We start from the raw sequence: 23,308 nt of genomic DNA on the forward strand, positions 1-23,308 counted from the left end.
AAGTCCAAATGTGAAGGAGGACCCTGCTGGCAGGTTCCCCTTTTCTTCACCAAGACAACTCCAGGACAAGGGCCCCATGCCTCTGACCTAACTTGAGGTCTGGCTGGGAAACAAAAGGGTCAGTTTCTGCCACCCTGAATACAACACTCAACCCGGCCAACAAACATGTCCCTCCTCCCTCCTGCAGTCACCACTTCCAAAGTGGTCATCCATGCCTGTCAGAACTGGAACTGGCTGATAACCAAATGTAACCTAACTCCAGTTAAGGAAACTGGTACCCGCTGAAGTTGAGGGATTAAGAAGGCTATCTGAAAACATTTAGTTGTCATCTTACCATTTTCTGGATCTAAGAAAAATTTATTGTTCCCAGGACCGTAGAGAGAGTAGCGAATTTCACCATTGGACCCAATGTCAGCATCTTTAGCTTTGATTTTTAGAATGACTTTGTTTGACGGAATATCTTCAGGAAACAGTGCTGTGTATGCAACCTAGAGAAAAAAAACAAAAACAAAAACAAAACAAAACAAAAACACAGAAATGTAAGCTATGCAATAACAGTATTTTATAGCTATCTTACAACTTTTTTTTTTTTTTTTTAAACTCTCTGTAGTGCATTTTTCTATACGGGAAACAATTTTCCTTTATGTAATACAGTCCTAGAAATTCACAGCACTGCTAAGCCTTGAGGTGTTACAAAAACAATGCCATTATGACTCTTAACAGGGCTAGTCTTAGGTGTAAAATGCAGTCACATTTTCTGTCTTCCATTTCTTTCATCAACACCTATGAAATGGATAAGTGTGCTAATGAAGACAGCTGTTTTTATCACATCATCCAGCAGTGTTGAGGGAGATACAGATTGTGATTCCCCGGAGTGATGCTTGCAATGACAATGGTCCATCGGTGATAATGTAATGATGGGAATTACATATGTGTATACATACGGATATATATAAGTAAGATTCTGTAAACTGTACTGTTAAGGAAATCTAGTTTTCATAGTGCCTTTTGTTTCACGTACACCTTCCTATCACAGTAATACTGGTTTCCCACATTGCCTCTCCATAGAATAAGAGACAGCTGATGCTGTGAAAGCTGTGGTCAGGCTATACTGCATACTGCATGCATGCCTGACAGCTTGAGAGTAAGCTATATTCTACCTTTTTCACTGTGTCTCTGGCTGCTAGCCACCTGACACATTCGGGAAGGCTGGAGTTAGATTAGACTGAAGACATTTCCACACTGATCGTGAAGGAAAAGCCTTTTTTTTTTTTTTTTTTTTCTGTAGGGGGGCAGTGGCTGTCCCATAGCAGTGCCTGCTCACAACCCTTTTTATTTTAGAAAGCCAGGTAAGACCACAGTGCAGAAGATGGAGGAGACTCCTCCACTGCCTTTGCTAGGCCATTGTCCTTTCACCTTGGTTTCACAAGACTGTTGAATCCTGCTTCCCTCCAGATTACTCTAGGTCCTTCACCTAAGACCTTCAGGATGAAAATGGGCATATCCTGTAAACACAACAATGGTATCCACTGGGAAACCATCACTTCCAGCACCACAGCAGATTGCAGAGGGTGTTGCTAACTCACCCGCTCACAGACTGGGTTGTTATCATTAACGTCAGTGACCGTCACTTCCACAGCAGCTTGGGTTACAAAGAGGCCATCCGTGGCGGTGATGTTCAGGTAATAAACATCTTGTTCCTCCCGATCTAGTGGCCTTTTTACATAAACCTTCCATTCGTTCTGAACCAGTCCCAGAGCGAACTTCCCTTTGGGATTCCCTCCTGCAATGAGACAAGCAACACACAACAGGTTAGGGCATCCCTCCAGGGCTCCCACCTGATTTAAGCACAAATACAGACTCATCTTAGAGGACCAGGAATATGCAATTGTCATTTGTTTCCCAGTGACAGGTGCTTTCAAACTTGCAGATTCAGGAAATCTGTAATGAGATTATGTTCCCTGTGTTTATTGCCCCCCAAACGGCTTGTATGAAAGTGAACCAATAACTTTCAGCGGAAACAAAATCCATTTAGCAGAGCTGAAGATGATCTCTTGTTTAGTTCCCCTTAAGGGCAATCAAATTCAAACTGTGAACAATCAATAGTCCTCTCAGGCTGGTACAATTGTCTTTCCACTTAGTCTCGGGAGAGGATGTAATACACCGCAGCTCTTGTTACCAAGACAATTTCATTAGCTGTTGATTATGCAATCAAGGGCTGGAAGTAGGTTCTATTAAGGAATCCTCTAATGAAAGCTTTATCATACAGCTGTGCCTTTCTTCTGCTCATTAAAATTCTAGTTTTAAAAAAAGTTTACACGACACAAGAAGACACATTAGTATTAAATAGTCCTAACAAGAGGTCATTTGAGGAGCAGTTGGAAGATAAGCACTACAATTAGGTCAAATGTATCAGAGGGTGAGAGCTGGGGAAAGCCAGCAAAGAGTGCAGGAGTCGAAGCAGAACAGCTTTTTATCATGCTGTAACACCAACAGTGAACCTCCTAACGTTGCTCTTCCACACCATTAAACTGCATGGGGGAAAAAGCAGACTGGGAGAGGGAAAGATTTGGTCCACATCATCCTCAGGAAGGAAGGAAGGACATTTCACATGCAGAAGGTACAAGGAATCAAATCAGGGATAGCTCTTTAATGTTTCTGACACTTATTTACACTTTCATTTGAAACAGTACAGTCCTCTGCCAACTCCACGAAGAAACCACCATCAAGCACCTTTCTTTGAGCCTGTTTTCAAACCCCTTGTCAGACCAGACAGAAGATCTTTTAAGCCAACCACCCAGTCTTCTGTGTCCAGTATCCAACATGTTTGGTCCGTAAAAAATGTATCTGTACATTTAATAATTTAGGATGGAGCACAAAATAGTTATAGCAAACCCGTATGCTATAGGAACTGAGTAAGGACAAAGAAAAAACCATCACACTGCTCCACTGGGTAAACTTTAATTCCAGCTAACCTGGTACTAACTCTTTTCCCACCATATTAAGCTTTCTCCTGTGCAGAAATGCAATCTGAGAACCGCTATCCATGTTTCTCATGTATAAAAGTGGTATAAAAATATTAAGGGAAAGCTTATTCTTTCTTGTGTCAGGATCAAGAATGTCAAACACGCTAAGTTTGGTTTTGCTCACAACTTATTCAGGGTCCTGACATGTGTCAGGGGATCTGTCTGAGCTTAATGGAAAGACCAGGTTCTTAAACCTTCCTCTCTAGTTCGATGTTTGAGTAAATAAGTGTTTAAAAAAAAAAAAAAAACAAATCCAACAGAGAAAAAATGTATTTTAAGGGCTGAATGTATTTGAACTGCCTCTGCTGTCAGGAGATTGGGTGTCACTGCTGTTGCTTCTGGTGGCACAATTCTGTCAGTTCCTGGGGACCTTCTTAGCAAAAATAAGGCAGAGAAGATCTGAACTTAAAACTGTGCTTAAAATGAAGCAAAGAAGTGTAATGCACATTTCATGCCTTCTTCGTACATCAAAAAGCAGAAAAGAGGTCATGGGCTGTAATCATGCCTTTTTCATTAGCTACCAACGACAAGATAGACTAGTTTCTGTTTGATATGAAAGCTAAGTTAGTTGAGATGAGCTGAGGAAATCTTTCTCCTTAAGCATCACCATTAGAGCTAAGTGTAATTGTGTCAGAAAATAATGTTGTAATGAAGAAGATTTCCCGAAAATTAGTCAGATATGCATTATAATTATAAAAGGCCCTGTAGTCATACAGAGCACAAAACAGATATATCACAGATATTTGCTGTTGATAGAAAATCAACTTTTTAGGTCACAAAACCAAGCTGATCTCAATTTTCCCACTGATTTCTATGACAGTTTGGAGTAACCATCACAGGACTCAGACAAACCTTGTTTAACCTATTGTGTGATATAAACTGACTTCTAAAGAGGGTTACTTAGTATGTTGATGTGCACTGCAGGCCAGTCTGAATACAACCCAAGGCAATGTGAAGCTGTCCACTGACTTGAGTCTTAATGTGATTGTCAAAGAAGGTAGACCCCTGCTGATTAACATTAAATTCTCTCTATTCAGCTCAACATCAGCATAAAAAAGCTTAACTCTCTTTTAGAAAAGGCTGTAATCTTATCACAGTGAGCTTAATGTTGTAAACCATTAATAAAAATGGTCTTAAATACTCTTATTTAGCTTCATGATATCAATAAGTGCTTTCCTGCATATTAGTTCTTTTGTAAAAGGAAATGATTAACTGTCCTGAGCTACTATGAGGCAATGCACTCAAGGTATGGATATCCCATTGCTAAGTAAAGAGGAAAGGTAAAATCTAATTAAAATCAGCTGGTGGCTTTTATGGCTGGCAGTAACACTAGCTTGGAGCAATTTTAAAATCTCTGTTGCTTTGTTGTTGATGGAATAGCTTTTGAATCACACAGGAATTTTGGGAGTATATATTAAAAAACGGTCCCTGGAATCCCTTTCTCTCCCCACTTCACTAGAAAAGGATTGATTTCAATGGCCAAGAAACCTGTGCAATAAGGAGCAAACATGTGAAACAGTTTATTTGCATGCATTTTTCATGAGTGCTACCTTTCTTCTCTTTTGCTTCTAAGGACTGGCTATATACTTTGTTTTTGGAAGACAAAGGAGGAAGTTGTACTATACAATGTAACAGAAATAACGAGATGTAAACAGTAAGATAATGCCAAGACAATATTCTTAAAAAAAAGAAATGCAAAAAAAAAAAAAATCCACACTGTGGCCCACGGAACCATTTTCTAGTACTTCTACATATGTCTTGATGCAGATCTCATTCTGCAGTGATTAATTAACTTTTTCACTAATATATGTAAGCAGATTCAGTATCCTAGGGGCGTTCTAATTAATTAGTTTTTCACTCTGAATAATGTAGCTTTTCTAAACGGAAGCCTCCTGACTACATGTATTAATGGATTCTTTAAAATCTGTTGGCAGTTTTCTTATGTTCTACTTTGAATGTCACAACAGTGAAGTGCTAGCTACAAAAAACACTCCAGTAACTTTTTAGAATGGCTTTGAGGGTAAAAGAATCAGCATTATCTTTTATCTTTTGTTACTTGAAGTTTAAATAATGCTCTCCCTCCCTCCCTAGTCAGCAAATAGTACAAAGCCAAATCAAGCTCAAGTTTAAGAAAAGAAAGAAAACAGCTAGATACAAATGAAATGCAGAGACACAGTGATCCAAAATAAACGAATCCTGACACACATCATTACTAAAGCACACACAGAGGGAATTATAACAGCTAAAAGGGAACTGCAAGCTAGAAGCCAGCAGTATCAGTTTTCACTGCAATGCTGACCTGGGAGGGAGAACTGAATATTTACTGACTTATTTATTTAGATTCTGTCTTACATTTATGCATCTATTTAGGTACTTTCAATTTCTAATTAGAACTCTGGGCATTTGTGTAACTTAAAATCAATAGGTTTACCCCCCCCCACACACACACCCACTTTAAGATGTTGCATGTTTACTGAGCTGCCAAAATGATAAACCCAATCCTCTTAGCTTTACTATTGTAAAATATGCATGCTGTTCTTCAGCCTGCAGTACAAGTCCTCCCCAAACATCTAAGCAAACATTTCTCCAGAACTCCAGATTTCAAATATAAAATAGAAGCAAACAAACAGTTACTTTGCTCACATTGGACAATTAGCCCAGCAAAAAAAAAGGACACTGCTTACAATACTAGTTCCTTCTCCAAAAACACTGTCCATCTTCTTGTATTCAGTTGAACCACATTTAACACTGTTGTCTGTTCTTACATTTACGTGCCTGATGGAGTCTAATTAACTCAAAACACTTTACGATACCAACGTCCTAGCAACTGACATTTTTCCACTTGTTTTCCACTGTTAAACCTCAGTAATATCTAGCTGTCTCTAGGCTGGCTAAACATCCTAGCTAAACATTGACATAGCCCTGTTGTTTGTCAAACTACCTCAAGTTATACAGGCAATGAGCTCCAATGAGCCTTCAGAAGGAAACTACTGTGCTTCCTAAGTGCACTTGTGTCACCTAAACTTTCTAATGATTTTCTACTAAGATTTTTATATCACGCTTTTCCTTTGTGAACTTCTCCACTTGTTGTCAAACTCCAAATAACAAATGACAAGTGCAAAATTTTTTCCCACTATCAAATGCAGATTAAAATGGCAGTTTGAAAAATGGAGTTTGAAAATGGCAACTACTTGCCAGTAATCATGGAAACCTCTCCTAAAGGGAAGGAGTTCAAAACAGAATATATATTTACCCACCAGAATGCATTTTCCCTTTTCAAAGGTGATCAGAAGGCTGCAATAAGTGTTTGCATTTCTTAAAAAAGTGCAAAGGGCTCTTAAGTGATCACATCTGGCCCAGAATGTTTCTTCCTTTCATCTCCTAAGAGATGATTTTTTTCCATCTCTTTTCTGCGTGCTACTTTTCATGAAGTGTACTTGCACAAAGCTGGTTTTGATGGATCCAAATGTCATTCTCGTAATTTGTCTTCTTTTCCCTTTTTGTCAGTGTCCTGTTTTTCCTTGGAATTTGTTTATTGTATTCATGGAGGTTTCTACAGCTCAAAATGCCTCCAAAAAGATACAACATTTGAATAATCACCTGGCTAATCCATGAAATATTCAAACGCAGTTCCCAAGCTTAATTTGGGGTGAAGTGTGAATAGACTATTTCATTACTTAAACTACACTTTAATATGTTTTAATATCTGAATCAGAAGAACCTAGTTTCTTTCTCTATGTGCATCTCCCATATTCAAAGGATATACTCAGACAGTGGAGTTTCTGAGCTCATATGCTTTAGTAATTGTACAGTAAGCATTAAAGAAAGTTTGGGGCTTTGTCATCTAATGTTTTCAGAAACTAAAAAAAACCAAAAAAACAGCAAAATATCTGATATATTTTGAACTGTGGTAAAAATTAAAGTACAGAATGACCTATAGTTTTTGAGTTATATATGACAATTATTCAAAAGTCCAGTTTTTGCTAAATTAACAGCACAGGAATGTGAAGAAAACAGATCAATACATAATTAAAAGCATAATTCATTATAAGAGATGACAAAGTCTTCAGGGCAAAGAGAAAACAGTATCTTTGTCTGATTAACAGGGTATGCTAAAATATTTTTGTTACAAACCTGAAGGGTTTGCGTTTCCTATAGGACCTGCTATACTGGCATCTCAAATACTCAATATTACAAATCACTTCAAATATTACAAAATCACTAAGATGAAGCACTACCTATTTAGTTTCAGATATGTGGAAACTGAGGCACTATCAGATAATGCACCTAGTTTACAGCCTCCAAATCCTGTGCTTTACTCACAAGACTAATTTTTGCCTCTAGTTCTAATATCCTACAACACGTCACACTACAAACATACTAGCTTTTGCAAACCTTCATACTGAATCTAGGCTTTTACGTAAACAGTATGAATTTCTGACTGATTTGAAAATGATGTTACTTCAGATGCATAACACAGGCACTCTGTAGATAATTGGAACATCCCACTTGTCTCTACAAACCATCCCATGAACATTTCCAATTTAATAGCCAACACAGAAGTAGAAGTCTTGTACTCCAGTGCAAAATAAACAAACTGTTATCCTGTGAGTTGTCAGACTTTTCATTTTTGCCCATTGCCTCTACTTGTGTGCAGTCTTGTGTAATTCTAATCCTATCCAGTGAGATATATGTGAACCTGCCCAATAATCTGTTTATTACTGTGTAATTAGTATTAGCTCTTGGACTGTGAAGTTTGGAGGGAGTGACAAAGTTATTCCCTAAAAAAATCTATTGGACAACACAAGCTGTAGGCAGAAAAATAACTGCAGCACCCCATCACTCATAATACACTCACATAAAATACAGTCTGAATCTAGGAGAAAAGAAGGAAAGAGCAATGTTACCACACTTTGAAAAATATGTTAGTAATGTAATTGAAATAGCCTCATGCTGTATATAACAATGCATAGCAGCTAAATGGCTCTTCAGAGTGGATTACCATTTCCCTAGCCAGAAATCTGGGCTGATAAGAAATGGCATCCCCATCTTCCTCCAAGGTTGCTCCAATGTGCAATTTTCTTAAATAGTGCTATTTTGAAATGGTTCCTACATGCACTCTCCTCTCTCAAAAAGAAAAAGGCTATTCCAAAAATTTTAATGCTTGGAAGTGTGAAGATTTTCTCCTTAAGAATGAAACGGTCTTCTTCCCTTAGCTGAAACATTGTCATGATGTTTTCCAAGCTGACATATTAATTATGATGGGTTGATGGGTCATGCTACATTGCACCGCAGCAAATCATGAAGAATTATTCTGGGAAGCTAGAGAGAGAATCACCTGGACAGACACAGACTGACACAAACACAAACACACATTCCCTTCCCTTCTTCTCAACTTTTCTAGTTGCTGCAAAAGTCTCTCCAAACTAAAGAAAAAAAAAGTTGAAGGGAGATGCATTTGTCTGAGTCACAGTGGTAACTTAGCTGAAACCCTGCTAATTTTTCTCCTTAAAACTGGACACATGCACAGTTCTTCAGTAAAGCTGTTTTTGGAAAGAAAGCAGGCTTGTCTTTTCTTACCTGTAATATGGTAGCTAACCTGCCGGTTGACATCAGATGTGTCTTCATCCCAGGTGCTAAGAACAGCCACAACTTCCCCTGGAGCATCGCTCTCCTTCACTGATCCTCTGTAGACCTCATGCTCAAAGACAGGTGCGTTATCGTTTATGTCTGTCACAGTGACTGAGACCAAGGTGGTTGATGACAAGGATAAGGTTTCCCCCAGATCTGCGGCCACCACTGCAAAAGTGAAGGCAGGATCCTTTTCATGGTCCAGATCCTTCAGTGTGCTAATCCAGCCACTGTTGCTATCAATGGTGAAAGCTTCTGTGATCTTCTCCAGCTCTGATTCCAATGCAAGTGTATAGGTGACCTGCCCATTTGCACTTGAGTCTGCATCAACTGCTTTAACTTGCATAAGTTTTGTTCCTATGGGCATCCCTTCCATTATTATAGCATCATAGCTCGCTGTTTCAAATATGGGCTTGTTGTCATTTATATCCAACACCTTCACCTCCACATCCACTGTCAACACAATGTCCACTTTGTCCAATTGAATGGTGGCTGCAACTTTGAAGTGAAAAGCAGAATTTGTCTCGTGGTCAAGTCTCTTATCCAGTTTTAAGAGCCCTGTGTCTTGTTCTATGATGAACACACCATCTTTGTTGTTTTCTGTCAGCTCACCATTAACTGTGCTGTACAAAGCACCCTGATTAGGCGCAACATGCACAATGTCAATAGTACTGCCTATGAGGGTGTCTTCTGCTATGGTGAAAGAATACTGGGGTTGAGAAAAGGAAGGTAAAATGGTTTCTGAAGGTAAAACATGGATGTAGACAGGAATGAGAGAATGCTTTACAGGAATGCCACCATCAACTGCTTTGACGAAGAATGACAGAACTGTGTTTTTCAGTTGGTTAAAGCTACCCTTGGTGACCATCCATCCATTGTCTGGATCTATTTCAAGCAGATCAGCTACTGAAACCGAGGCCTCACTATAAAGAGAATAGGTAATTCTGGAATTGGCTCCATCATCTGGATCTACTGCTTGCACTTGGGTCACCAAGTAACCTTTCCCAACATCTGCTTTGACGCTTGCTCTGTATTCAACTGTCATGAATTGGGGAGAATTGTCATTCTCATCCACTACTATCACTCTCACAGTGCAGAATGTAGTCCTGCCACCTCCGTCAAGTGCTCTCAGAAATACACCGATGTCACTTTCCAGCAGGTTCTCCCGGTCTAGTCGCTCAGTTGTCAGAATCTGGCCATTGCTATCAATCAAAAATCGGTCCTTGGCAAAGTCATTTATTATGGAATAGCTTATCTGGCCGTATACACCTGAATCCCCATCTGTGGCCTTCACATGAAGTACCTTAGTTCCAGGCGCTGCATTTTCTCTAACCTCTGCAACATAAACACTCTGTGAAAACACAGGGCTGTAGAGGTTGGCTCCAAGGATCTGTATATGCACCTGAGCTGTGCTGGTGAACAACCCATCTGAGACAGAGACATTTAGGCTGTACATGGGTTCCATTCGCTGCTTCCGATGGTTGGAAAGGGTGATTACACCGCTCTTGCTATCCATAATGAAACTGGTCCGATCGTTTCCTGATAGGATGCTATACTCCAGTCTGTCAAAATCAGAGCTGTCAGCATCTGAGGCTTGGACGCAAGTCACAAAATGACCCCGAGGTGCCAGTTCACTCACATACGATTCATATATTAGCTGGTTGAAAATTGGAGGGTTGTCATTCATATCTGTTATTGAGATACTAACAAGAACCTCACTGCTAAGTGGTGGGAACCCGTTATCAGTTGCTCTGACTTTCAAGCTGCACTGCTGTATGAGTTCATGATCCAACATACGTGCTGTCAGAATTAGGCCACTTGTGCTGTCTATATGGAAATAATCTGTGCTGTTAAAGGTGTCCTGGACTATCTGATACTGCACAATTTTGTTATTGTCGGAGTCAGCATCAGTAGCAACAACCTGCAATACAGGAGTCCCAATCAAAGATGCTTCAGACAAAGTAGCATTATAAGCTGACTGATCAAAAACTGGAGGGTTATCATTCACATCATTAACAATCAAGTCCACAGTGACCTCAGCTCGAGCACCAGTGAGGGCATCACTAGCTCGCACCATCAACTTGAAAAGGGAATTTATTTCATAGTCCAGTGGGCTGATGACACTCAGAACTCCAGTATCGAAGTCAATATTAAACTGATTGTAAGGATCTCCATCGACAATGATATAAATGATACCCTGGCCTTCTGGACTGGTTGCATTTATGCTTAAAATTGGTGTGTGAATTTCTACATCTTCATTCACGGAGGCTGTATAGAAGGGCTTGTCAAATACAGGCATTGCTTTGTTAACAATAGTAATGGGGAGCTCTACTGAAGCAGACAGTGATGGGTTGCCACCATCTTTTGCAAGAATGACAACCAAATACTCTATATTAGATAAGTCAGAATTGAAGGCTTCTTTCAGGGTGACACTACCAGTTCCCCTATCAATTTCAAAATGTCCGTAATCTTCCTTCAGAAGATATGACACATCACCATTTTCATCCTTATCCTTATCAATAGCTGTCACTCGATATATCAGGGTACCAGGCTCAGCATCAACTTGCACAGCAGCGTAGTATGGAAGCCCTACAAACACTGGTGCATTGTCATTTATGTCTTCAATGTAAACCCTCACCACCACTCGAGCGACACGAACGTGATCTAGTTCACGGCTTGCTTCCACCACCAACTCATACAGCTCCTGTTCCTCTCGGTCAAAGGGTATGCCAGTCGTCTGAATGACTCCTGATGTGGGTTTGATTTTAAATTTGTTTCCTGGGTTTAATATGCTGTATTTCAAGGGCTCATTAAGACGGTTACCAACAGCATTTACCACAGCGATCTTTGTGATATTGGTGGTGTTTTCTGAGATAGACGTGGAATAAAAATTTTGTGTGAAATGAAGCCCGCTATCCATGGCTTCTTTTATCATTATTGTCACCATAGCAGTGCTATAAAATTTCCCATCAGATACTCTTACTATTAGCATATAATGGTCTTTGGAGAGGCTATTGTTTTTAATGGTGAGTACTCCTGTGCTTGAATCAATCAAAAAATGGTCCAGATTGCCTTCGATTAGACTATATGTGAGTTCAGGAGGGATCTCTGAATCTGGGTCTGTAGCCTTGACTTTGAGAAGCTCAACACCAACATATGTGGGCAGAAGCAGGACAGTCTCAAATACTGCCTGGCTGAAGACTGGTGGGTTGTCATTGACATCAGTTACCTCAATCGTTACTTCAACAGGGCTCTCTGCTGTAAGCTGAGGATTTCCACTGTCTCTAACATGCACATGGAAGTGGAAGTGGGCTATTGTTTCATGATCTAAATTTGCAATGGTTCTAATTGCACCTGTGCTGGAATCTACTGTGAAATACTTTTTTGCAGTAGATTCAACGATCTGGTAGACGAGCAAAGCGTTCTGGTTGCTGTCAGCATCAGTGGCACGTATCACAAGGGGGCTGTTATTTGCGCTTCGGACTATGCTATTTACAGGAGCAGCTTCGCTTATGCTGCCTGAGTACTGAGAGAAAAGAAAAACTGGTGGGTTATCATTTTCATCAACAACCTGAATGTTCACAGTGGCATTTGATGCCATCCCTGCCATATTTGTTGCCTGTACAATGAGCTGATAAGAGGAAGCACGTTCATAATCAAGGGTCTTTTGACTGGTGATGACTCCAGAATATGGGTTTATAGCGAAGACTCCATCCACATTCCCATCTTTAACCTCATAGACTAATGTGGACTGACTGATTGCAGAAAGAGAGATCACAGAAGTACCAATATCCACGTTTTCATTAATCTCAGCTTGATATTCTTTGACAGTGAACTTAGGGTGGGAGTTATCTGCCATTGTCACAGATATCCGTACAATTGCTGTTGCAGAAAGTGGTGGAGAACCTTGGTCAGCCACTTTAACTGAGAGAACAAACTGTCCCATTGTGGTTAAGTCTGGCTCCTTCAGTAATGTAATGATCCCTAAAACTGGTTCGATCTTGAATGTGTTTCCTGTATTTCCTAAAACATAAACATTGCAAGAAAATTAGAAATGAAATACAATGCATTTAAATGATAATTAATAAAGGGCAATTAGCTGCAATTTGTCAAAGACAGTTATTAAAAAAAAAAAAAGCATAAAATAATTATAATTATTCCAGTCTTTCTTTCTGAAAATCAGGCCATCCCAGTAGGCAGTGCAGGTGTTCAAACATTCAGAAACTCAGGTGCTGGTGTTTATTACCTTGATTCTCAGTGTCAACATTGGAGCATGTGGTGCATGTATATTACTACCACCAAACTAGGAGAAAGCATCCCTAGATTATGGGAGTTAGTCAAATACATGTACACCTAAGGCAATGAAACTAGATCAGAGGCTAACAAGCCAATTACATGACAAATGGGTAACAACTCAGTCTCTTAATTGAAGGGGATATTATGCAACCGTAGAGAAGATTACAGTAGTTCAAGACTCAAAGAACTGAATATAAAAAGGTTAAAGTGGCATTTAGAAAAATAAAACTGAACAAATAGCATAGAAAAGAGATTAAAGTATCTTGTGGCACAAAGGTTTATCATACGATCTCTGAGGAGGATGAATCTAGATGAATGAGATTTAGTAGAAAATGTCATGAAATGTCTGGTATAACATGCAAGCAGGGATATCACTGCACAAAGGTGAAAACAGTGAGTTTGGATCAAGAACTTTCTTTGGGGTCTTTTTTTTTTTTTTTTTTTTTGCCTACCTCTTCTTTAGCAATACAGATTCACAACTATTGCTATGTATCCCTACCCTGTAATTAGAGATTGCTTTTATTAAGCAAACAGTATTTTGCTGGTTCCTTGAGTGCCTGCTTGAAAGAGGACATTATGTGCATATCTGGCATGAATAAGCATACAGACTCTTTTTCAGAATTTGATTCTAAAAATAAACAGCATGTACTGAGTTACAGCGATTCCAATCATTATAACGTTTCATTTATTTATACTATTTACTTTTATAATAGTATATACTTTTATAATAGTAAATAATAATTTTATATTATTTATACTATTTACTTTTATAATAATTTACTTTTTTAATTTTATTTATACTATTTATTTTAGAGTAATTTATACTCTAAAATGTAGAACTACTTCCAATCCATCCATGAAGTGAAGAGAAATATGTCTCACGAAACTGGTGATAAACAGAGATTTTTTTGAGTGGTGATTGCTAGAGGTGCTGTGCACAAAGAAATAAATATGAGCATTGTAGCTGAAATACCAAATACATAGAATCCTAAATGAAGTGAGTTAATGTATATTATTTTAAAGATGCAATTCACTATCTGCTGTAAATTCTGGTATTTGGAGGCTAATTTAAGCCACATACTACTGTATGTAGTTCAATACTTGTAGTAGCTTTCTATTTATATCAGTCCTTTCAGATCAGTAAAGTTTACTCTACTAGATAAAACAAAAATTGTGCTATTCACTGAGGAGCTGAGATTCTGCCAGAGCTACAAATTGTCATAAAGATCACAGTATTTGTCCCACTTGCAGACACTACAAATGCTGCTGTAGTTGTTTTGTCAGTGCTTGCTAATACAAAAGATTTGTAGCCACTGATTGCCTTACGTAAGGCCAGAGCTCATTCTTCTCCCTTAGGAATCTGCTATGAAATTAAACAGAAGTTACTTTCTCTACCATTTGCTCTCTTCACATGTAAGGTGATGTAAGTAATTTCCCTGAATGAAGGGGCTGTATACTATCTGAATGCTGCAGTTAAAATTAGTATCCTTAACTGCACCGATTTTATGGATCATACAGCAGCAAAAGGCAGAATTTTGATGCATTTGGGACTTGAACATCTGTGGATAATGAAACTGCGGGAGTGCATGGCTTATAATAAATGGAAGTTTGAAGTCTGACACTGCAGAGAGAACTCGATGAAACAGCAAAAGGCTGTAACAGAAGAGAGAGCCTGTAAGAAAGAAAAAAATACCACACAGACTGAAAAAGAATCATCTAATAGCCAAAACATCCCTTCTAATCTTTGTATTTTTTTTTTATCTGCATCATGTATTCTACTACCAGTGGAATAGAGCCATACTCCTAGCATGTCAGAAGGCTTCTTACATTGTGGTGTCACCTAAGGGTGATTGGGTTGGAACCCATCACAGGAACAAGGTGTCAAGAAAAAGCTGCTAACAGGCTTGAAATACAACACTGCCCCAGGAAGCTGTGTGATCTACTCGGGGTTTGTTCTGCAATATACAGTGTTGTCCTGTCTGGGTATGTGTAAAACATTAAAACAATAAAAACTCCAAAGGTTAAAAATTTCCACTTCCTCCTCTCTTTTTCCAGGTGCCCGTCTTGGATCTATGCTAATGGTTTAACTTAGAGATAATGCCTAACTTCAGATTCATACGAGTCAGAGAAAGTTGCATTTGCTTGCGCACGTAGCATAGATAATGTGAATTTCCCATGACCTTGCTGTTATACTGGCAGAGAGATGCTTTTGCTGTTTCAGTTTATATGGTGAATATAAATATATGGGGCTTAGCAGCAAAAGCAATTTTATTCTGATATCACTACGCCTTCCCTTAGGCTTCAATTGACATACAGTTGTTTCAAGAGCCATTGCGCCTCTAAACAACTATGGCTTTGCTGGCAGAAATTTTTACTCTCCATGCTCCTCTGATCCTAATGTTGGCAAAGATGCCAAGTTGTACCAGCTGTTGTGGCATTTGTTTATGGAGGATCACTGTGCACTAGACTGAAGCCAACAACCTGAAAACAGTCTCTATCAGCAGCTTTCAATAACTATTTTCCATGATGGTTTTGAAGGAACGACTTAAGAGGTAAAAGGCTCAGTAGCCACCTAGTGAATGTCATCGAGACCCATTGCCGACGCCACGTTTTCAGCTTTTGTCCTAACCTGCTTCAATAGTGTAGATAAGCTCTGCATTTTCTCCTTTATCTTTGTCCAAAGCTGTGACCTGCAAAACTGCTGATCCAATAGCTGCTGATTCGAACACCGAGGCTTCATACAGTGGGCTGGTAAAGTATGGACTGTGGTCATTGGAGTCTTCCACATTTATGATGACTCTGGCCAGGTTTCTTCTGTAAGGGAATTCTTGATCTCGAACCTATGGAACAAGTGCATGATACACTGTTGGTATCCATTTTCTAAAACTTCACAAATATTAGTCACCTGAGTGCTAGTAATGCTTTCAGTTCAGTTGAATACAAAGTAATAATAAATTACATTTGGCCCAAAGAACCTGCAGTCTGAACCACAATCACATATGAGAAACAAGAGATCTGAGAGCTTTTTTTTTTCAGTTGTGAAAAAATGAATGGTAAGTAAGCATCATGCCATGTAGTTTTGGAATAGCAACCACATGACATCATCAATTCAGTTTTAGGATTGCAATATATCCCTTTTTTTTTGTAATACATGTTATATGGTCACGCCCTTATGCTAACACTCCCCACTTTACAGCCTAGTGGCAAACATGCCTTGCACATTGCTCCTTTCAAAGAACTACACACAATTTTACCCACTGTCCTCAGTCAGGTATCAATTGAGCACTCGTATCTGCCAATGGACTCTTTCAGCATTATATATGTACATTCCTTTTTGAAGATGATGATAAAAATAGCAATCAGACTAGGAATAATCTTAAGAATTGCTAAGCACTCCCAATGTTAGCATCATTTATTGCCCCTCTCTCAGCTCCATACTAAAAATCTCAGTACACTGACAATCCTGCCAGCAGCCCTGAAGTTCGGTTCCTGATACATAGAGCAAAAAAAAAAAACCTACTGCATTAGGTAGAGATCAAACAAAAGCATCAAGAAATGAAACCCTCTGTGGTTCAACTTATATTTCTTTCTAATCCTGCTCACAAAAGAATTTGCAGCTTTTTACACAGTGTGCTCAGACCCCGCTCAGCTCCAGCTCGCTGTGTCTCCCAGCAGCTCTTGAATCCTGGGCTCTCCCACTCAAAGCTGTCCCTGTACCCAATATGTTGTGAGAAGTTCCTTTACAGAACTATTCTGCAGGGCTATTAAGTATTTAAAGAAAATAGCAGACTACAATGTTTAAACGAAGACAGATATATTTTTTTAATAACCTCCACTTCACAATATACAACCTTCACTTGAAAACAGAGACTTATGTTCTGTATCTAGGCATACGGAGCAAAAAAAGGTAATTAATTTTCCCTGCATATCCAAACATTTGGAAAATGTAGCTGAAAACTATTTTTATATCAACAGTTTATGTACTGAAATACGTCCGTAAAAGTAAACTATAAATGAGGCTTGTATTCAGAAGGGCTGTAGCATTCTGTATAGCAAGAAAGCCGTTATCTCCCTGTGAATAACTTCTCAAATAACTTTCAGCCTCACTTCAGAAACTCTGAAAATTACCTTGAGTGAGAAGATCAGATGCCAAGAGATTAAATACATTCTTGCTTGCTCTCCCTTGAGATGCCAAATCATTTCATATTAGATACAATGAATTCACAGTAAGATTCACAGAAGTCCAAATAAAAAGGTAAAATAAATACACAGCAGGGCAGGCAAGATGAAATTAATGACTACTTACTGCAGCGGAAGTACTTTGCTCAGGCAAAGAGTGAGGCATGTTTGCACCTGAAACATCAGTGGTTGTGTCTTGAGCCAAGTGAATATTGCATTCTTACCATGACATTAAGGATGTGCTTATCTTGAGCTTCGTGGTCTAATCTCTCAGCAGCATAGAGCACCCCAGTGCTGGGATCAATTCTGAATTTTCTCACACTGACTGCATCGATGCTGCTGTGAATAGTGTAGCTCAGCTTATGTTTTTCATCTCTGTCTATGGCTTCAATTTGCAGAATTTCAGTGTCAGGGAGGATATCCTCTGAGATGGTGACATCATAACTTGGTTGAGAGAATTCTGGGCCATTATCATTGTTATCCAACACTTTAATAAGAACCTATAGTTAATAAAAGAAAAAAACATTTGGAGTTATTGAAGTCTAGTCAGACTGCTGAACAGGCACCTGAAGAAATGTAATTTACTGTAGATGGCTGATGATGTTATGCTGCTGTATGGTGGGACTGAGAACCATCATTTAATGTAAAATACTTACTGTTCAGATCAAAAGAAATAGTGAGGATATGACTTTGGAGGCAAAATGTTCCTAATTACAAGATCTACTTGGAGGCTGATAAAGAAGTCCATGTGGGAGATTTTCCATATCTACAGATTGGAAAATATTCCTGAAATGGTAAATAGTAATGGTTCTGTTGTCCCTTACAAGTGTGCTGGTTACAAGGGACTTCTGCAGCTATTATGGGATTTCCTTTTCCCCTCACTATTAGTAAGGCAATAAAAGAATCCTTTTCAAGTTACTAAAATCCATCTTTTGTATGATCAAGAGTAAAAATCCTACGAGTATAAATCCTGTGTTGTTCTCTGCCCTATATAGTGTGTTGGGACTTACTAGCACTATCAAACCATGCCATTAGTGGAGACTCCAAGTTGCTGTTACATCTTAGGCTAACGTCAGGTAACACTTGGCGAGGACAGACCAGGAGTCGCCCTGTCACATTGGTGCCAGCTCACCCCACACTGTCCAGGACAGATAACCTCAAGGTACTGGTGCCAAAGAGGGATTATTTTTATGGTTTCACCTTTGCTCTTCCTATGCTAGTGATGCTTGTCTTTATTGCCAACTAACACAATTTCCCCTTGAACACCTACTCGTTTCCTTTCAATTGCAGTTTATAAATGGCAGGACTGTTGCTAAGAATGTGAATGAACACTATGCCACTGGCTTCTTTAAACCTTAAGTACTACCCCTTACAGAAATGCAGAGAGGTGAAAGGCAGCCAGAATAATGTTGCTGCCTGCTACACCCATCACAGTGTATCACAAGCTATCCCTGGTAACTAATAAGAATCACTATTTTCCAAGCTTTGCCTTTTGACAGTTATATTATGCAATGTCATATGTGTGTGGCTCTGATGAGGTTTTGTGTTTTCCACAACTGGAGGAGTCACACAGTGGTGAAAATTTGCTTTCGAGACTCTGTATGCTGTAGGTTACTTTGGGCAGCACAGCAGCAGAACCCTTGAAATAGTATCTAATACTGAAAGATGCAATGCAAAGATTGCCTCTTTTTCAGTACTGAAAACAAAAAGTATCCTTTGCAGAATATGCCCATGAAAACACACCTGATTGTATAATGAAGGAAATGAAATAATCTTTTTATTCAAAAAAATTGAAATGTCAAATAGTCCAATGAACTGCGTGGGAAAGGCCGTGCCCAGGACTCTTCCCTAAGATTGGATGACTTGACTCATAATATTTTCTTGGTTGCTCTGGAAAGTACCTGGCTCATTTTTAAAAATATACTTTATTACTTTGCTTGATCAAGCCCTGTAAACCTATACATTCTTAACGGAAGAAAAATACAGTTATACTTTTACTACAATATTGCACAAACAGATGTTGGCCTCAGAGAGAAATGAAACTTTAGATTTCCCTGATCTTGGAAGGGTTTGCAGAACACATTACCAGAAGGAACATGAACAATTGCAAGCAGCAGTCATAATGAACTAGCCTGGGAACTGTTTAAAAGACAGCTGAAATAAAATGTTCTGTAAGTTAAATGGCATAGGACTTCAACAGTGCATTCCATAAGATTTAATTTTCAGCAGATTATGGTACGCCAGAGTGAAGCAGGGAGAAACCTATATTAAGTAATGCTTCAGTCTTGGACAGATAGCAATAAAAATGGGGTGAAAACATACATTGCTGGGACTATAATAATGATAAAAAGTTACAAAGCATTTTATATTTTTATCGTTGTTATACAATATATCAAGGTATGTTTCTGACCTGACTCAGAAGAAAACAAACAATCAAAAACCCCCACATCTGAAAAGGATGTAAAGAAATGAGTTGTAATATATGAAAGAAAGACTGAGGGAAAAATAAGACTCCATCTCTAATGGGACACAGAGCCAGTACTGAACAACTTTTGTTAGTGTAAGGAAGGGACATTGAAGCAATCTGAGCTTGGGACAATCTGATTATTGTTTTTTAGCATTTAAAGGCACCTTCTCGAGCAGTTTTGATACCCTCAGTTCTTGCCAGGTCCCACTGTAACATGGGCAAATTATTTTATTGCTGCATTGCTAATATAGAAAACAAGAAAATACATTTAATTGTACTTTTAATTGGTGGCCAAAAGCTCTTTTATATATTGTTTATATATTCTAAGAAAGAGGAGAGACTTTTCAGTTGTTTTTTCTGGAAAACACCGCGATTTGGATTCGGCAGATGCTATTACAGCACGGTCTACTTTTAGCAAGTAAGCTGCCATCTGGGGGACAGGCTCCTATGTGTGAGCTTGTTTTTAACATTGCTGTGTGCGAACTCAAACTATTGTGTGAAAAGGAAAAAAAAAAAGAAAAAAAAGGTAGAGATACACAGCAAAATGTCTTAGAGGTACTGCTAGAGCAGCGATGTGCTGTTTTGTTACCGTGTGGTGTGCAACCACCCCAGTGTGGGGTTTGCTTCCCATTATACCCAGTGCATTTTGGGCTCATTCTGGCAAGTTGTGAAAGCAGAGAAAGGCATAAAACTTTATCCACCACAAAGCTTGCACCGTGACTGTGCAAGCCAGGGCTCTGTGATTTATGCCTTTAAGAGACTGTGTAAGCTAAACAGGGTAGGACTGGATCAGCGTCAGAGACCAGGCATAAGCCATGAGGCTACGGAAACTACAGTGTGAATTCATGAAGCAGCACTTCTTCCCACTGAAAAAGGCATAAGATAATGTCCTGACACAAAGATAGAGATCATGATGGTGCCTGGGGAGTGGAATGGATGTAAAGGGGAAAGATTAAAAATGAGGTCACCAAACTGTGTCCAGCAAACTTACAGGGAACTATGTGCAATGTTGTTTTGATAGTTTGAAGAACAGAACTTATTTTTTTATTATTTTTATTTCACTTCCTGCATACTGTAAAACTGATCAAGTGCCTGTTTAAGTGGCAGGCGTTTTACTACCTAGAGATGACAGCATTTTAGTGATTTGTCAAGTGATCCACATTGCAATACACATTATTTATTACATACTCTGCATTTCAACAGCCACTTCCATCTGGAGATGAAAGACAGTGGGTTAGAGATGCTAATGAATAAAGAGGTCGTTACTGATTCATAATTTCTTCTATCAAAACAGAGTTAGAGTATTTCTCATTTTCGTCAGTTGTCCCTCAAAATCGAGTCAACTGTGATTTTAAGGTTGTGGTCTCTCCTCTCCTGGGGCTGGGGTGGGAGTAAATCTTCCTCGTGACACAAGGAAATCAGATTATATAAGTGACTGCTGATTGAAGTGTTCTGTCAAACCCTTCAGCTATGAAAAAAAAAGTAACTGTATGTTCTTCAAAATTTGACAGTCTTATGAGCTACCTGAAAACAAATAATGTAAAATAAAATGGAACTTTTAGTTCCATTTTAGGGCCATTTAGAGTAGATATTAGTCCTTCAGTCCTTATAAAATTTTGGCATCGCAAGTGACTATTATTATCCTCATCCCGTACACATGAAAACACTGCCTGGCAGCAAGGCTAAATGATTTACCAAAGCCATGTGAGAAGTAAAAGTGGGGAAGAAGTTCAGGGTTGCATTCTTAGGTTTATTTTTCAGCCACCCCACTTTTTGTTAGTTCATTTTAAAATTCCACTTTCCTATGCAGAAATTTCCTGCCAGGGCAGCATGACTTCTAGTAAGGTGTTGTTTAAAAAGAGGGGAAAATCTTTTCTTTTAATAAAGGACAAATGTTACATTGACACGAACACCAGGCTCATAGAAAATCAGATCCTACAAACATATGTGAGGCTGAGCAATCTGAATTCCACCAGCTCGTTAACATGAGGAAAAGTTACTCAAATTCATTTAATGGTTGCCAAACTTAGGAATAACATCTTGGTACTACTGGCAAATTTCCCATTGACTTTACAAGGGCTGCGACTCTGCTCCTTGAAGCTTTAAGCTTTAACCAGCCTGGAACATGTCTTTCAAAAAAATACCTAAAGTCAAGTCTTATCCTACTGAAGGCACTCAAAGACTCACAGAGTATGTATACTTTCATATTTTCTTCAGATTTATTTCCAAATGGAAGATAGGGCTAGAATGAGCTGTGTTGCATAAATATCATTTACTACTCCATAGCTGCCCAAGTGTTCAGCTGTGACAATACCCATTCTGCAAAAGCAAAGACAGGTTATAACAGCATCTGAGAAGGTGACGAATGGAAATGCTTGCTATTTATTTGCTGCTAAGCAGGGATTCCTCTTGCTGCAGACTTCGCAAGGTTACTGACTAAAACACTTTCCACAGACAAACATTAGCTGCGAGTCTTTTTTTTTTTTTTTTTTTTTTTCTCCACGCTCATAAAGCAAACCTGCAGCAAAGCAGTCTCTGCCCAGTTCTCCTTGAAAGCTCGGATCTGTTCCAGTACATGGCGGGCTCCAGAAAGGCAGGCTTGCCGATTGCTGCTTCCATTGTGCATGGCCTAATTTATAGTCCGAACCAGTGCCTCGATATAAAAGATCTGCTTCTCCCCGCTCACTTCCTATTTCCCACAGTTAAAGCAAGTCTCAAATAAAGGATTCACAGGCCTCCAAGCTTACAAATTAGGCAAAGTAACACTCAGAGCATTTGCAAAGATTTTGTATTCAAAATGGTAAGTGAAAGGCCTAGAGAAATACAATCAAATCAAGGCAGAACAAAACCTAATGCAGGAAGTCTCTCCAAAGCTGTTTTTAATGTTGCCCATCACAAATACCTTTGGTTTAGGCACAAACGTATTTGAGTGAAGACTGGATACATGCCAGGAGCTGCTTTATAGGCATTTGAAGCTGGAAGAATCTGCTTAGCTAATTGCTTGGTCTGGGCACAGTGTTGTAATACAACCTATTAAGTGCCTGAATTGCATAAACTCAGGTTACGCTTTTGTATGGGTTTTTGAAAACCTATTTTGATTTAATATTGCTTTCAGTAGTGTTACCACACAGCTTTATTTGCTACTTCCTGACAAGTTTGTCTCTCTCCAAGCCCCAACCTTAATATAAAAATGCAAACAGTTTCCCTGTGAACCTCAATGGGTTGTTATTTATACTTCACCATGCTCCTTGTGTTATATTAAAATAGGGGGAAAAATCTTTGTTTCCCAGTCAAGGCAGTGCTGAGATTGCTGCATGGGTCAGAAAAAAAAAAGGACTGGGATAGTTCTAGCTTGGAGGAAGCATTCAACTGAGCAAAAGTAAAAAATTGAATGGAAACACCACATCTTCTTGTCCATCCTATAAGGATCGACCGCCTGCAAGAGCACTGCTCAAGGTGTCTGTCTTCGGAGGAGCGATTTATTCAGAAGCAGTCGACATCTCGGCATATTCCCACTCTGCTGGAGATGTGTGAGCAAAAATGCTGAATTTTGAGTTTTCTGAGGGCTCAGACTTGTTTAACAGCTGCAGACCCACCAAAGGGCCGAATGTCACCATAAAAATGCCCCTTGTGCTCTGATGTCTTATCTACATACTGGTCACAGTCCTCAAAGAAGCATTTTTCACAGTTTAGTTAAAAGAACCACCTT

The 23,308-nt window shown here is 39.1% G+C and overlaps 1 protein-coding gene across 12 annotated transcripts in view; it reads right to left on the reverse strand.

Moving 5' to 3' along the window:
• The window catches only part of FAT3 (FAT atypical cadherin 3), a 415,442-nt gene that overhangs the window by 68,801 nt on the left and 323,333 nt on the right, over positions 1-23,308 (reverse strand). For 11 of the 12 annotated variants that reach the window (XM_040544267.1, XM_040544270.1, XM_040544265.1 and 8 more), the window contains 5 exons: positions 17,357-17,632; positions 15,583-15,793; positions 8,607-12,680; positions 1,587-1,783; positions 335-488 (listed from right to left, as the gene is read on the reverse strand). In XM_040544267.1, the coding sequence (XP_040400201.1) occupies positions 335-488; positions 1,587-1,783; positions 8,607-12,680; positions 15,583-15,793; positions 17,357-17,632 (4,912 nt within the window). Of the gene's footprint in view, positions 1-334; positions 489-1,586; positions 1,784-8,606; positions 12,681-15,582; positions 15,794-17,356; positions 17,633-23,308 lie in introns of those variants that run through there. The other variant, XM_040544275.1, reaches the window with a different exon arrangement.

This window comes from Cygnus olor, chromosome 1 (genome assembly GCF_009769625.2).
Source record: "Cygnus olor isolate bCygOlo1 chromosome 1, bCygOlo1.pri.v2, whole genome shotgun sequence".
NCBI lineage: Eukaryota > Metazoa > Chordata > Aves > Anseriformes > Anatidae > Cygnus > Cygnus olor.